Source organism: Boleophthalmus pectinirostris, unplaced genomic scaffold, assembly GCF_026225935.1.
Source record: "Boleophthalmus pectinirostris isolate CB_2022bp ecotype Guang Dong unplaced genomic scaffold, ASM2622593v1 HiC_scaffold_6, whole genome shotgun sequence".
NCBI classification, from domain to species: Eukaryota; Metazoa; Chordata; class Actinopteri; order Gobiiformes; family Gobiidae; genus Boleophthalmus; species Boleophthalmus pectinirostris.
The window spans coordinates 35,309,483-35,325,153 of NW_026571447.1; the positions used below are offsets into that span (position 1 = coordinate 35,309,483).

Genomic DNA, 15,671 nt, shown 5'->3' on the forward strand with positions numbered 1-15,671 from the left:
AGATTTTACATTTGAAATACTTGAATAGTTTAGTTGTGGTTAAATGGGTCAGATTTAGTCCTGGTTCGGGGACAGACTCTGCGGTCCGTCTGCGGCGAGCGATCACGGCGCGGCACCTGGGACCCGTCTCCAAATCTGAGCCAGGTTCATCGTCCGACTCCTCTGCATGTTTATGTTGCCAAGGGAAACCGGAGCAAACTATGAAAGAGTAAATAACTTGCACATCAAGAGCCCCCAGCTGATCCCACCCGAATCCGCACAGAAAAGAACACAATTAGGTTGAAGTAATGCATTTATTTCAACTTTGAACAATCTGTTTTATCCACAAATTCTTCTCAAAGACCTAACATTACTTTTCTCAAACTAAAAGATTCCAATGCCTCTTTTAAACCCCATACTTCAGCAGATGTGGTTTTCTGCTTATGTTTCACTTACAGAGGTTTTAAACGCCTCTGGATTTATCACGTCAAAAGGTACGGTCCATTTTTCAATCACTGTTTAACTAAATAAACGTATTCCATCACATACTTACTTGTATCACAAGTATCTAAAGTCCAGACATGCCAGTATGACATATGCAGAAAGTATCAGCACTGCTCTGAGTTTGGCTCTTTGACAAAACAAGTTTGTGTTTGTAAAAAGGGATCAAAATATCCTTTTCGTTAAAATATTTTAGATAGGGACGTAACGATATCCTAATCTCTCGGTATATTATCACGATATGCTGATACAATTGTAGATAGGACACTTTTTTGCTTTTAAACACCCTGACAAGAATCTGGAGTGAATTATTATTGTCAAATTCAAGTAAAAACATATTTCTTTAAGTCGTCTGCGCTGAAATTAATCATGGGATATGTAGTTCCCGATGTTTATAAGCTGATGCTGCTATAAAACAACGGAAAAGAATCCGTGTATCATTCATTCATTCGTTTTTCAATATAAAACCAAAAATAAGAAAACTAAAAAACAGCAGTTTTCTTCACTATTTGTCTCCAAAACCAAAATGAAAAAACGGATAACGATTCGTTTTTTCAGTTTTCGATTTTATGTTTAAATGAAGAATGGAAAAAACGGATAATGGCCGTTTCCCGTTTACGTGACTTCCGTGACTGCGATGCCGGACTTTTGCACCGCACCCGGTCTCAGTCCCGCTCTGGTCCCGGTCTGGTCTCGGACGTGGATCAGTCCTGGTTCAGTCCGCACGCGATGCAAAAGTCCGGCATCACACTTTGTGTGCAATGCATTTTTTCACTTTTACCGTCCCTAATTTTCAACTTAAAGCAACTTAAGGTGAACTATGTAACGTTACTGGATCCACCACTTTCTTGTTTCCATGGAGACGTTAATGCTTTTCCTGGGATGTTCCACACTATGGCATTCAATTTATCTCCATACAGACAAGCAGGGAATGCCGTCAGAGAAAAAGATGTTATGAGAGTTTAACGGCATGACTCCCAACAGAAACGTTACACAGCTCACCTTTAAAATCCAACATTTATTTATTTATTTATCAAGTGTATTTTTAGACCCCTTTTTACAAAATACTGATCTCGTCTAAGAGCCAAAGCGGCAGTAGACATCACAATCCTTCACCCAAACCAGACACAATGTTTAATAATGCAACATTCAGCTCATTACATTAAGTTTAAAGTGTGATAAGCCGGTCGGTTTTTCACGTTTTCCTACTGATGAGCAACATTGGCACGGACAAATACTGCCACTTTGCTTTATTGAAATGCTAAGATGCCTCCAGTCAATGTACAGTCCATAAATTATATTGTCTATAGATGTAAAATATGTTATATTACCGTATTTTCCACACTATAGGGCGCACTTAAAAGCCTTTAATGTCATCAAAGAACGACTGCGCGCCTTATAATCCAGAGCATCTTATATGTGAATTTATTGTTGTGTTTTAGTACGACTTTAGTAAACTACAAAGCCACACCACTTGCAGCATTACGGCTCTGTAGTCAGGAGCATCAGGAGTAAAACATACTGTGATTCCTTTTAAAATCAAAATGCACCTGTCAAGAGACACGCTCACAACGCCCACTTTAAACTCAAGACTGTTATAAAGTGAAAGTGCGAGCTGCATGGGAGCAGTGGATGAGAGAAGGAGAACACACATTCACCGAGACAGGGAGACTGCGCCGAGCGACTTACGCCACGATCTGACAACAGATCGTGGACGCCCCGGCTAAGGATCAGTATCTGTGTAACTGTGGTCCGAGCTTTCACCAAGACCCGAATCATCACTGAACTGCCAAGGAACAGTAACCACACTGACACGGATAATGACGAGTCAGTGTGGTTACTGTTCCCTGGCAGTTCAGTGATGATCGCCCAACTGTTTGAACAATTATGAGTTATTGTGAATATTCTAACAATTTGTCGCTCTCAGATAGTATTTTTTTTTACGCGTTACAATTGAACAAAGTTGAGAGTTATTGTGAACGCGTTAAATAAATTTGACTGACTTATCTAACTGTTGTGTTTCGTTTAATGCGCCTTATAGTCCGGTGCGGTTTATATGTGAAAAAAGTGTGAAAATAGACCATTCAATGACGCAGTGCGCCCTATAGTGCGGAAAATACGGTATTGAGGTTTAAGGACACAGTATTGGAAATTTCTCCAACCATCCTTCATTTGTCTGGAGCAAAGACCCATTTCTAGTTAGTTTTGGTCAGGATTACCTTGGCTGGAGGACTAAACTTTTGTGCTCGTTGTAAGGTAAGGTAGTCAAAATGTGAAAGTTTGCTTCACTCTTATCGGTATTCTGTGACGTTTTAATATTTTTGGCACATTACAAAAGCTACAATAGCCCACAGTTGCTCAGATATGGCGAAAAATAATCGGGCAGTGCTTTTCTGTTTGAATTGCAAAACTCTGGAATGACGTTTGATAGCGAAAAGGCAAATACGATTGCATAGTTCCACTCTATGTATAATCCAACATAGATTATAAGCGCGGGTTCAATGTAAACAAGAAATCCTCACAGCTCGAATGTCAGAATGAGGTGTTTGGTGAGTGCTCTGGTGCAGTTTTGGTGCAGGTTTTGGCGCAGTCGTCGCGGGGTCAGCTCACGGACAGGTCGCTGACGGAGTCGGACACTTCGGTATTGACCTGTGCGGAGATGCTGGGGGGAATCACGTTCAAGTGGAGGTCGTACTGTTGGTCCAGGCCCAGGTAACTGTCGCTCATCACGTACACGGTGTAGATGTATCTGTGGAAAAACAAAACAGTCCATCTGGTTTGTAAACTGTCCAGAATTTACAATTAATCTTAAGAACATACCAAAATTTGTAATATAATAGTAAATTTTTTCTTAAAACTGTAAAAATATAACATCAAAAAGCAGCAGTTTTATTTACTTAAGGCCAAGATACACTATTGTTCCTAGAAAGAAATTTGTCCTCTGCATTTAAGACCAGGGTTCCCACTTTTTTTTACTGACAAAATTTCAAAACTTTCTAACTTTTTCATGACCTAAAGTGAATTTTCATGATTTTACGGCACCTACATGTGTTGAATTGATCAGACTTTTAGGGCTAAAGATGAAATGTTAACCCTTTCCACTCACCTTATGGTTTGGGATTATAATGTATTTTCCGGGATATTGGACGCGCTCTTAAGCCTCCAACCCCATCAAAAAATGACCACGCGCCCCACAATCCAGAGCGCCCTATACACGAATCCACTCGGGTGTCACAGCACGACTTCAGTAAACTACAAAGCCGCACCACCCGCAGAACACGCAAACACACACGGAGCAGACAGCGACCGCACAGAGAAAAACACCCGCAGACACACTCATCACTCCACGCCGACGAGGAACGGAACAGACGAACGAACCGAAAAAGCGAGTGCAATGTGCCACTTCTAGACACGACTGAACAACTGAGTCACTGCGAACACGCCGACAATCCGTTGGTCCCAGACAGCACCCTCCCTACACGCCACAACTGAACAAAGCCCAGAGTCACCGTGAACGAACAAACAAACAAAACCACTCACCCATCACACTGTTGTGTTTCATTTAAAGTCCGGTGCGGTTTATTTGTGAAAAAATTTCAAAAATAGACCATTTATTGACAGTGCGCCTTATAATCCAGAGCTCCTAATAGTGCGGAAAATACGGTAGTTTTTTAACATTCAAAATCCTGTCAGTGCATTTATTGTCGTCTCTTTTAAACAAAAGGCGCAGACGATCAGAAATAATCAGAATAATCTAACGAGAACTTAACAGAACGCTGGCATTGCGTGAATGAGATACTAAAATTCCACGACTTTTACAAAACTTTCATTGAATTTACACAATTTAATGACATTTTCAATTTCCATGACATTTCCAGGATTTCCATGACCGTGGGAACCCTGTGAGACCCATCTCCAGATCTTGAACTCGTCTCTGGTCAGGCTGGTCTGGATTACTGTAGCTGGTGGATTTCACCTATTGTACATGTTTTGGGTTAAGATACAAGGAGACACGCGCAAACTCCACACAGAAAGACCTGGGAGTTGAACCTAAAACCTTCCTGCTGTGAAGTGTGAGTTACAGCCACTAAGCCACCGTGTCGCCTAAACTGCACAGCCTAAAAGTCTTCAGTTAACAGGACTTAGGATGAGTTTATGGTGCACATACGTTGACCAGAATTTAAAAACTATAAAACAGTGAAATCCCTGGTGTTCTAGTGGTTGGTAATAGGCCGGTAATAGAGCCAGGTTCACTCCTCAGGATGTTTTTGGCGACCCTTTTTTCACCATTATTTCCTCTTATCTTACATCTTGGGCCATCACAAGTTGATAGAGACAAACCCCAACTCGGCCCCGTTTGGTCTCAGGGCCCAAAAAACACCCTATTTAGCAAAAGCTCCTGGTGAAATTATGTAACTGTAAATATTAAGGTACAACTGCATAAATGGTCAAATAAACCTAAAATGAAATGAGTACATAATTAAAGAAAACTGTTATGACTAACGTGAGTCAGTATTGTCACATTTTCTTTGGGTTTTGGTCGATTTTAAGCAGATTTTTTTGTATGTTACCTAAACAAATTACAATTTATGCCTCTCTTTAATGTTGGCAGGGATCAAATTGGTCAAAAATAGGGACATTTCCTGTATAAAACTGGGACAAATCACTGGTTTTAGATAAATGCACTGGGACAAGGGACACAGGGCTCAAAACTGGGACTGTCCTGGAGAAATAGAGACATCTGGTCACCCTAGACATACAAACAAAGATAAACAAAAATGCTTGTTTCAGCATTTCTGAATCAGATTTGCTGCCACTTTGACTCTTTGGCATGACACCTTTATCCCGAAGAATGGAACCAGGTCTAAAAACACTTTGTCGTGAAACTATATGAGAACTTTAAGAGGAAATTGTCAATGCCGGAAACCAAACATGAGAGAAAAAATAACTCCTGAGGCCTACAGCACAGGTTAAGTTAAGGTTAAAGTAAGAGAGGCACATGTTAGAAGCAGTGGGCAACCATTTATATAAATGTTAAGTTAAAGTACATTATTCGAGTACAGTTTACAGCTGTGCACTTACTTCCCTGTGGTCTCTGGAGTGTAAAAGGCCACAGATGCGACGGTGTGGTTCCTGACATATCCCACTCTCTTCACGGCCAAAAGCTCCCGTCGATCCACCTCCCCCAGAACCAGGAACCAGCCCTCGTCCTTCACTTTGGGGAACCGCGGGGCCTGGGCCTTACTGTCCTGCTTCCTCTGAGGAGACAACGCGACATGGAGTTCGTGTCAGGATATTAGATGTGACAAAATGTTAACTACTTTTTGGTTAAAGGGAGGTTCATTGTTGTTCATATCTTAATGAGTTACTTTTTTAAATTAGTAAGTGGAGATGTAGGCATTTACCGTATTTTTCGGACCGTAAGTCGCACTTTTTCATGGTTTGGGTGTTTCCTGTGACTCTCTGGTGCAACTTATATATTAAAATTTTCACGCTGACAGCCATGAGAGGGGCTAGTCTTGTTCCTGTTACTCCTGTACCACTGTCACTTGGCTCTTCTGCGCATGTCTCCTGCAGAAAGAGCCACTGTCCTGCTGCAAGTAGTGAAATATGCAGCCGAACATGGTAATCCAGCAGCAGAAAGAAAGTTTGGAGTGAGCGAGAAACTTGTGAGGGACTGACAGAAAGTGGGGATGGAGAACACAGCTTCATAGTTGCGTCATGTAACTTTCCTGAAGTCACTGGATGGATGAACAAAGCCTGGACTTCAGTGACACTGAAACCATCCTGTCGGGATTCAGAAAGGCCAGAATAATTCTAACTGGAACTGAGGCTGAGTCACAGTTACACAGAAGAGGAAGCGGTGCTCTGTTTACCTCCGGAGGTCGTGGAGTTACTCAGAAGTGACACAGAGGATGAAGAATTGAATGGATTTAGTGATTTGGAGTGAGATGAAGAGTTTGTTAAACTTGTTCTGTTGTTTATGTTATAATTATCTGAAGAACTGTTCATATGTGACGTTAACAGTCTGTTGTTCTCTGTTCAAGATGAAATGTCGGTTTTTATAAAATAAATTTCCCCCCAAAAGTCAGACTTATATATGTTTTTTTTCTTCTTCATTACACATTTTTTGGCTGGTACGACTTATACTACGAAAAATACGGTACATAAACAATCCTGTTGACTGAAACTAGAGTGGGACTTGAATCCAGAATATGAAGTAAATATAAAAGCCTACAGTTACTTAACAATAATTTTCAGCACTGTTCCAGGTTGCAAAAATTAAAATGGAGGCGATTAAGTTACCTATAAACCTAAAACTTGACATATTCATATATATATATGTGTATATATATATATATATATATATATATATATATATATATATATATATATATATATATATATATATATATATATATATATATATTTTTTTTTTATTAAAGACAGCAGAACATAACATAAAAAAACAAAAAAAAACAAAATAAAAACATTTAACAATTGCAAAATTCAACATAAAAACATAAAACAACAACCACAACACCACAACAAATACAAAAAAGCCCCCCCATTTCCCCCCAACCACCCACACGACACACATTCAAAACAATATAAATGTGATAGTGCAACATAAATACACCGCTAGGCTCCCTAATATTGATACACTGCGGTCTCTCTTCCTTCCTTTTTTTTTTTATTTTTTTTTTTTTAATTTTAATTTTTTAAATGTATTAGTCCCTATACTCAGACTAATATTTATTTTCACCATCATCAGTTCCCCTCATCATCTTTCCCCATCTGTCACAATCTCAAAAAACATAACCCTAAAGGCATTTCTTTTTATTAATTATTGTTACTGTTATTATTATCACTAATTATTCCACTACTATTCCACTATTATATATAAAATATTCTATTATTTCCACTACCTTTTATCACTATTACTATTTTTATTATTATTAATTATTATTACATCCATAATACCTATTATTATCTCTACTATTAATTACAATAATTACAACAATAATATTTCATTATTATTATTATCATTATCATTGGTAGTAGTAGCAGTAGTAGTGGCAGTAGTCCCCAATAGTAGATATATGAATATTATATAGATCCCTACTTTAAATCTTTTTGGCCGACATCAGTTTTATAAGATATATTAGCATATATATCACATACTAATTTTCTCCCAGGTATTTAAGAACTTCCCATCTCTTTTTATACTTTTTTTTTCTCTTTGTCTGTTTCAATTGTGTAACCTTCCCAGGTTAAGTACTGATAAATATATTTTTTTAGATAATTAATATTAAGTGAGAATTGTTTTTTTGCTTTAAAAATAAAACGTTTTCCTAGGGTTATAATTAAATTGACAGGATCACTTCTATTTTCAAAATCTCCTAGTAAGGCAGAGGCTAAGTCCAACTTGACATATTCATATTTAAAGGATGTATGGAGGATTTTTTTTTTGTTTGTTTTTGTTTCAAGTTGTCAATGATAGATTATAGAGATGCAGTAGCCTTGTAATTATGATGACCAAAAAAAAGAGAATAAAAATTCATCAACTCTGGACGTGGTGGGGCTAAACATTTGCCAATAGATAACGACACTGCCTCGTTATCTGTGAGCTGACAGGCTGTCAATCAATCTCCCTACGTTTCTAGCGTAACTGACTTGCCTGCGCGCCGCCGGTACGTGGTTTACGTACGACTGTCACGCAGTCCACAGACGCAAGACGCACAGACGCTGTTTACTCCACCAACGCAACAGTTCTTAGCGGCTTTTTTTGACCTATATCTTCCTCGCAGTTTGCACAAAGTTTGTTGCAATGGCAGACAAGAATCCAGGAGCAGTTCGCCGCAAAAGAAAGTCCGTTTTTGAGGTCGCTGAAAGAAGAAGACAAGGGGAAAAGCAGCGAAGCTAAACTAAGGTGATTCTTGAAGATTCATTCCAGCGATGGCGCGACTGAAGCAGACGCAGGGTCTAAAGACTGACGCACTGGTCCACAAATTACTCCTGGACAGGAAACTTCTGCTTATTATGAAAACGTACTTTATTTCCAAGAGCGAGACAAACGTTTTTCAGGACACGAAAGCGATATCCTATGTCTGAAAACGTAATTTCAAGGCAAAGAAAGAGTCCGCTTGCTGCTGCGTGTTGTAGCTAGTTCATTCGCACGGAATCTCCGCGCAACCTTCTCTGCTCCCCTTTCCTGCTCCTGTCCCCGCTGCCCGATCCGCTCTTCCCCCTGCTCCTCACTTCTCCGGACACGGAATCTCCGCGCACCGCTCCCCTCTCCTCTCTCCTCTCCCTGCTCCCTGCTCCTCCTGCTCCTCACTTCTCGTCCGCGAACGAAATGTCCGCGCACCCGCTCCCCCCGCTCCTCACTTCTCCGTCTTGCCTAACCAACACTGTAGTTAGTTGTTTACAAGTCATGTGCAGCACCGGCTGTAAACAAACCTGTTTCTGGCGTAAAGAGGAGGAGGGAGAAGGCGTTTCTACGTAGGAGCTGTAGGGGAGGGGAGGTGATTTCACGCATGCGCAACATTTGAAAAAGGACAAACAGTCGCTGGATTTCTCGTTCCTTGGAAAATCCTCTATACAACCTTTAAGGTGAGTGAAAAAGCTTATACTGACCCTCTGCTGCCCTGCGTTGACCCTCCTCAGAGACACCTGTAGAACATACTCCTGATCAGCGTGCACCTCACACCAGCTGCTGTCCTCGCGGAGGTTCACCCCGACCGCAGCCAGGGGGCGCTCTGTCCGCTCCCGGTCCCCCTCCCACCAGCCCTTCACGCTCAGGCTCACGTCCAGCACGGGGAGGTGGCTCAGGAACGACCAGGCCTAAAACACAAACACGCAGAAAAGACTTTATTTGATTTTACACACTCAGGTTTGGTCTGGTACGACGGAGTATACGGGTCAGATAAAACAAAAAAAAAGATGCTGGCGCTAGGAGAATAAAGTCGTAACATTTCAACATTAAAGTCGTAATATTATGAGAATAAAGTTATAATATTACGAGAATGAAGTCGTAATAAAATCAAAGTCAAAGTGAAAAATGCGGCAGAAGAAGAATCTTGTTTTTCAATACAAAACCAAAAATAAGAAAACGAACAACAATTTTCTTCATTATTTGCGCCTCCGGACTGAACCAGAACTAAACCAGGACTGAACCAGGACTAAACCAGGACTAAACCAGGACTAAACCAGGACTGAAACCAGGACTGAACCAGGACTGAACCAGGACTGAACCAGGACTGAACCAGGACTGAACCAGGACTGAACCAGGACTGAACCAGGACTGAACCAGGACTAAACCAGGACTGAACCAGGACTGAACCAGGACTAAACCAGGACTAAACCAGGACTGAACCAGGACTAAACGAGGTCCGAAACCAGACCGGGACTGAGACCAGGACTTAGACAAGGACTGAGTCAGGGACCAAGACTGAGACCGGGATCACTGAAAACGGTTTAGTCCTGATTCAGTCCTGTTTCAGTCCTGGTTCAGTCCGTATGCGGCGCAATAGTCCCGCATCGCATTTTAAAGTCACCAAAACGCCATTTCCCATTTCCGTGACTTAAACCAGGACTAAACTAGGACTAAACCATTTTCAGTCCTGGTCTGGTCCAGGTCTCAATCCTGGTCTTTCTGGTTTGGTTCCGGACCTGATTTAGTCCTGATTCAGTCCTTGTTCAGTTGAATGAACGAATGACACGGATTCTTCTCCTTTACAAAATGCTCCAAATTCTCCATTCTCCACTCGTTCAGACTTTCCGAGCAGCCGATATTCTCTTAATATTACAACTTTATTTTGACTACGACTTTATTCTCATAAAATTACTACTTTATTCTCGTAAAATGGCTTTGACTTTATTCCCATAATATTACGGCTTTAATGTTAAAATGTTCCGACTTTATTCTCATAGCGCCAGCATTTATTTTATTTTTTTATCTGACCCTTATACTCCGTCATAGTCTGGTGACGTTTTTACATCGTACGTAGAGTTTGCAACGTCCTGTCAGCTGTCGATGTCCACTTGGAAATGTTTTTGCTTTGTCTGAATGTTTCACAGTGTGGCATTAAACATAACTGCCCATAAAGAAGGCTGGGAATCATTAAGAAGATGCAGATACGATAAACATCTCGATACAGTGCACTTTTGGTTCTATGTGATATATTTCAAATCAATTCGATACGGTTCAATAAAAAATAAAGGCTAAATCATGTCTGTGATAATAAAAGTCTTTGTTAAACCACTTCTTGTGCAAAGTGAATATGAAACACAAACATTTTAGACTCTGACTCTGAACTCCAACTTGTCGTCCCAAAAGCGAGACTCAAAAGTCGGGGTGACGGGGCCTTTTCTGTGGTCGGCCCAAAACTCTGGAACGCTCTCCCCCTTCACATTAAGAGCGCCCCTTCAGTCGATTCATTTAAGTCTCTTTAAAAAACACACTATTACTCACCGGGTTTTAACACGGTGTGAGAATCGTGTGGCCCTCTGACTGTCTTTTATTGATTTTATTTGCAATTTTTCTTTTTCTTTTTTTTTTATTTTTTCTAAATTGTTCACATTTTTAGGTTTTTTAAATGTTTTTTATTGACTTTGCTTATTTATTTATTTTATGCTTTATTTTATTTAATGCAGACATGTCAAACTCAGGCACAGGGGTCAAATTTGGCCTGTGAGATCATATCAAATATATATTAGAGCTGCCCGCCGGATACAGATAGACTATAGAGACATTATTTATTTTTAAAAAATTTTTTATTATTTTATATTTTGCTTGTTCTGGATTCAGTGTTTCTTTCCCCAAATATCAGATTTTTCCTGATACTAAAAATTTATTTGAGCCTGAGAGGGTTAAATGATACGAAATACACTGATATTTCGATATTTTTGCACACCCCTAACAAGGAATGAATGGAATAGTAAACAAAGATCCTGTAAAAAAGGGCCCGTTCTCTACTTTAAACTGCAGCTGCGAGATTAAACGACCCAAAATCACGATTTAAAGAGACGCAATTAGCAAATCTCAAAGGCTGCAGTTTTTGAAGTACCACAATTTCCTCCACAAACAACAAAACATCCAAACGTCTTCTTGTGCGAACCCTGCAGTCCAGATCTGTACAAACATGTTCCGAAACGTGATCCCTGCGTTAGTTCCTCATCTCATTTTCAGTCAATTCTCCTGGATGAGTTTATGATGTGAACTTTGAACAGAATCCTATTATTAACACATACGTCGCGACGCTCGTCAGACAAATCGCAATTAGATATTCCCCCCCCTCCTCCGAAATTGTTCAACCCTACTCTAAAGCGTGTCATGAGTGAAAACACACAGGTGGAGCGTTAGCCGAGCGGCGTGTGGAGCCCAACACTCGGTCTGAATCACCGGGAAAAGCTATTTATGAGCAGATTACTGAGGTCCGCGCGGGCAGACAGGGACGCCGCCGAGCATCTAATCGTTTAATTAGAGCGGGCAGCACACGCCGGGGGGGTGAGCGGGAGGAGGGGGGTCGTGATTGGGTGAACACACAAGGCCCCGGACACTCTCATTACGGCGGCAATTAGCACTTCCACAGGAGCTGAAACCCCATCAACGCGGCGGTAATAGAAGACCGGGGGGACGTGGGCCCGGCTCCGAGCAGAGAGCCACACAGACGACGAGGTAAGAGTAAAACTGAGATAAATCTGGAGTGTCCAAGTGGTTTTTAGCTCTTGTGTTTCACTTTTACACACTTAAAAATGTTCAGATTTTTATTGTCTTAAAACGTTCAGATTTTTATTGTCTTAAAAACTTTCAGATTTTTATTGTCTTAAAACGTCCAGATTTTTATTGTCTTAAAAACTTTCTGATTCTTAAAAATCAGATTTTTATTTTTAAAAACGTTCAGATTTTTTACGTAAAACTTTCAGATTTTTATTGTCTTAAAAACTTTCTGATTCTTAAAAACGTTCAGATTTTTATTGTCTTAAAAACGTTTTGATTTTTATTGTCGTAAAAACTTTCAGATTTTTATTGTCTTAAAAATGCAGATTTTTATTGTCTTAAAAACGTTCAGATTTTTATTGTCTTAAAAATTTCCAGATTTTTATTGTCTTAAAAACTTTTAGATTTTTATTTTCTTTGTCCAGATTTTTATTGTTAAAACGTTCAATTTTTATTGTCTTAAAAAGATTTTTATTGTCTTCAGATTTTTATTGTCTTAAAAACAGATTTTATTGTCTTAAAAACGTTCAGATTTTTATTGTCTTAAAAACTTTCAGATTCTCAAAAACGTTCAGATTTTTATTTCTTAAAAACGTTAAAATGTTTATTGTCTTAAAAACGTACGGTCCATTCTTATTCCTCACTTACCTTATGCATTCTGAGCATCGTAATTATTAACTGCGATGAGTTTAAAATAGAAAAACTTACAACAACCAGCATGCTACCTCTGCACTTCCTGATGCTTGTACAATAGGGGTGTGCAAAAATATTGAAATGTTAATGTGATGATACAGTATCGATATCGGGGGCTGCTGTATCGATATATATCACCATTTATTTGGTATATTTTACTAAATTATTTTGTTACAGAGCTACAGTTTTGTTGCCTGATTCATCCGCCGGTTTCACTTTGTGGAAACCGTCTGACCTCGCAGCATTAGGATTCGTTCGCTCAACAATAGGCGGGTACGAGGAGAAAATTCAGTTTGTCGACTGGACAAAATCGAAACGTCTTCAACCGAACTAACTTCTGTCCAGTCGACGAACTGAATTTTCTCCTCGCCGTGGATTCTACCTGGACGACTGAGGGATTCTTCACACAATAAGCGGGTACGTTTTTTATTTAACCAGTCGATGTTATTTGGTCGTGATGTATGTAATGCACCAAGTCCAAATAGGAAGAAGAGCAATAACATCTTTCCCCTTGATAAAATTAACCAAACATTCTCTTTGTTCCGGCTTTAAATCCTCGATCTCGGGAATCGTTGCCAACACAGAATGTATGTCTTCGTCTACATCCATCTCGACGCTTTGTTTACTGTTGTGGGACCCAGACAGGCGCTTGAGTTTGACGTCACGGCTTCACAGCTCTTCACTGATTGGCCAGTGCATGGTCTACAACTTCTTTGCGAACCGTCTAGTGTATTCTGATTCCTGACCCAGTCGCTGGAGAGAAATGAAATTGAGCGGAGACACTAAGTGGCACCAGCCTGAATACAGTTCTGTTGATGTTTAGAGAAAGGAAACTCCTTTATACGACACATTTGACATTTTCACAGTTTTGATGATTAAAGATTCAGATTAACTTTGCACAAAAAGTGGTTTAACAAAGACTTTTAGTATTACAGCCATGATTTAGACATTATTTTTATTGAACCGTATCGAATCGTAAGCTCAGTGTATGAGATTTTTATCGTATCGTGGCCTGTGTATCGAGGTATGTATCGTATCGGGAACTTGTTGATTCTCAGCCCTATTGGACAATAATAATTTTAGAATTACAGCAGATTTATTTTCACCTCAAGAGCTGCTTATACAACACAATCTGAACTAACGCAAGACGGATTATGCTCAAACACATAGGAATAAAACAGATTCCTCTTGAAATTGAGACAGAACCATTACAATTGGCAAAAATTGAAATGTAAATGTATCTATCTTTTTTTGGTTAGGGTTAGGGAAAACAAAACAGACAAATAAATAATACAGCTAAAAAAATACTTCAATTTTATTTTGACTTGTACATAAACATTTAACTAATTATGCCTTATTTGACACCTGTTTCTTTCAATTTTTTGCTATTTATTTAGTATTTATTATTACCATTTATATGTTTTACTCTTTGTTATTATATTATATTTTTGATGTGTGAGCTTCTGTGTCCAAATAATTTCCCTTGTGGATCAATAAAGTTTGTTTTTGTAAAGTTTTACCTGGTTGATTTGGCTGCGATTAAACTCCTGCTCGAGGATTGATGCAAAAACACTTTCTCTTCCTGCACAAACGGCCATCAGCTCTGGAAGTCCTTCTATTGGTCCAGTGTACGCGCCTTTATCAGAGGGGCTCTTCTTATTCGACCATTTCCTGTTGATCACAAACAGGTTAAAAAATGATCTGGTTTAGATTTAGTTACATCTAACGAACAAGTAGATCATGATTTTACATTTTGTACAGTGTAAGAAGAAATACTGATCTAAAATGGCTTAATTTTGGAAACAGGTCCTGTGACATCCACGTATGAAATGCCGAATCAAAGCCTGAATTTTTCCAACAATCACTACAAATACAGAACAGTTAGTGAAGAGACAAAAAGGAAAGTGGAAACAGACATTTTCTGAGAACTCAAGCCTCTGATGCAGGATAACACAGGATTACTTAAACATGTATGAACCAAAATGCAAATATGAGTAACGCTTACAGACGGTCATTCGATTAAATTTTCTTAATCAATCGTCGGGAGAATTAACGATAGACTTTTGATTAATCATTAACATTTTTATATTAAAATGATCATGTTTATTATGACTATTACTAATCTGCATAAATAAACTCAACTTCACAACATATAAACCATCATCACTATAGAGCCACATCAGCCCGTTTGAGATTAAAATGTGTTTAATGCAGCTTTGACACATTTGTTTATGTTTTACAGAAACAAAATTTAAAACCACATGGCTCATTTGCATAAACTATAAGCGCTGAAAAAACAGCTCTTTCCTTGTGCGCTGATGCGGTTCAGCTTCTATCGGACTAAAGGACACAACTCAGTGGAATATGAGTGTTCTTTCTGTGACAGAGGGGTGTTGATGATGACGATGATGATGGTGAGTCTGTTCCTGTGTGAGTGTCGTGTTGGAGATGGTTCATGTTTTCAGAAATCAGACATATGTAGGTTTAGTGCAGCTCTTTATTTAACATCATTTCACTCACTTTATTTATGTTGGTCACTTTATTTATTTTGGCTCCTGTTGTGATGAAAAGACTGAAAAGTGTTTGTCTTTTGATTGTTGGTATATTGAATATACATGCACCATGACAAAACCAGGATACTCCATAAACCCGCTCATACCGCTTTGCAACCCACAGCAACCTACATTTGGTTTGTCAATTAAAAATGAAAGTGGTCTACGAAATTCTTAATGATCAATTATCGATTAGTCGACTAATCATGCCCATCCCTAGT

At 39.3% G+C, this 15,671-nt stretch overlaps 1 protein-coding gene across 1 annotated transcript in view; it reads right to left on the reverse strand.

Annotated features, from left to right (window-relative positions):
• Positions 1-274: 274 nt before the first annotated feature.
• ascc3 (activating signal cointegrator 1 complex subunit 3) overlaps positions 275-15,671 on the reverse strand; it is a 323,589-nt gene continuing 308,192 nt past the window's right edge. Inside the window, 4 exon segments of the mRNA XM_055163753.1 lie at positions 275-3,229; positions 5,563-5,738; positions 9,121-9,327; positions 14,419-14,569. Of these exon segments, the coding sequence (XP_055019728.1) occupies positions 3,082-3,229; positions 5,563-5,738; positions 9,121-9,327; positions 14,419-14,569 (682 nt within the window). The 3' untranslated portion in view covers positions 275-3,081.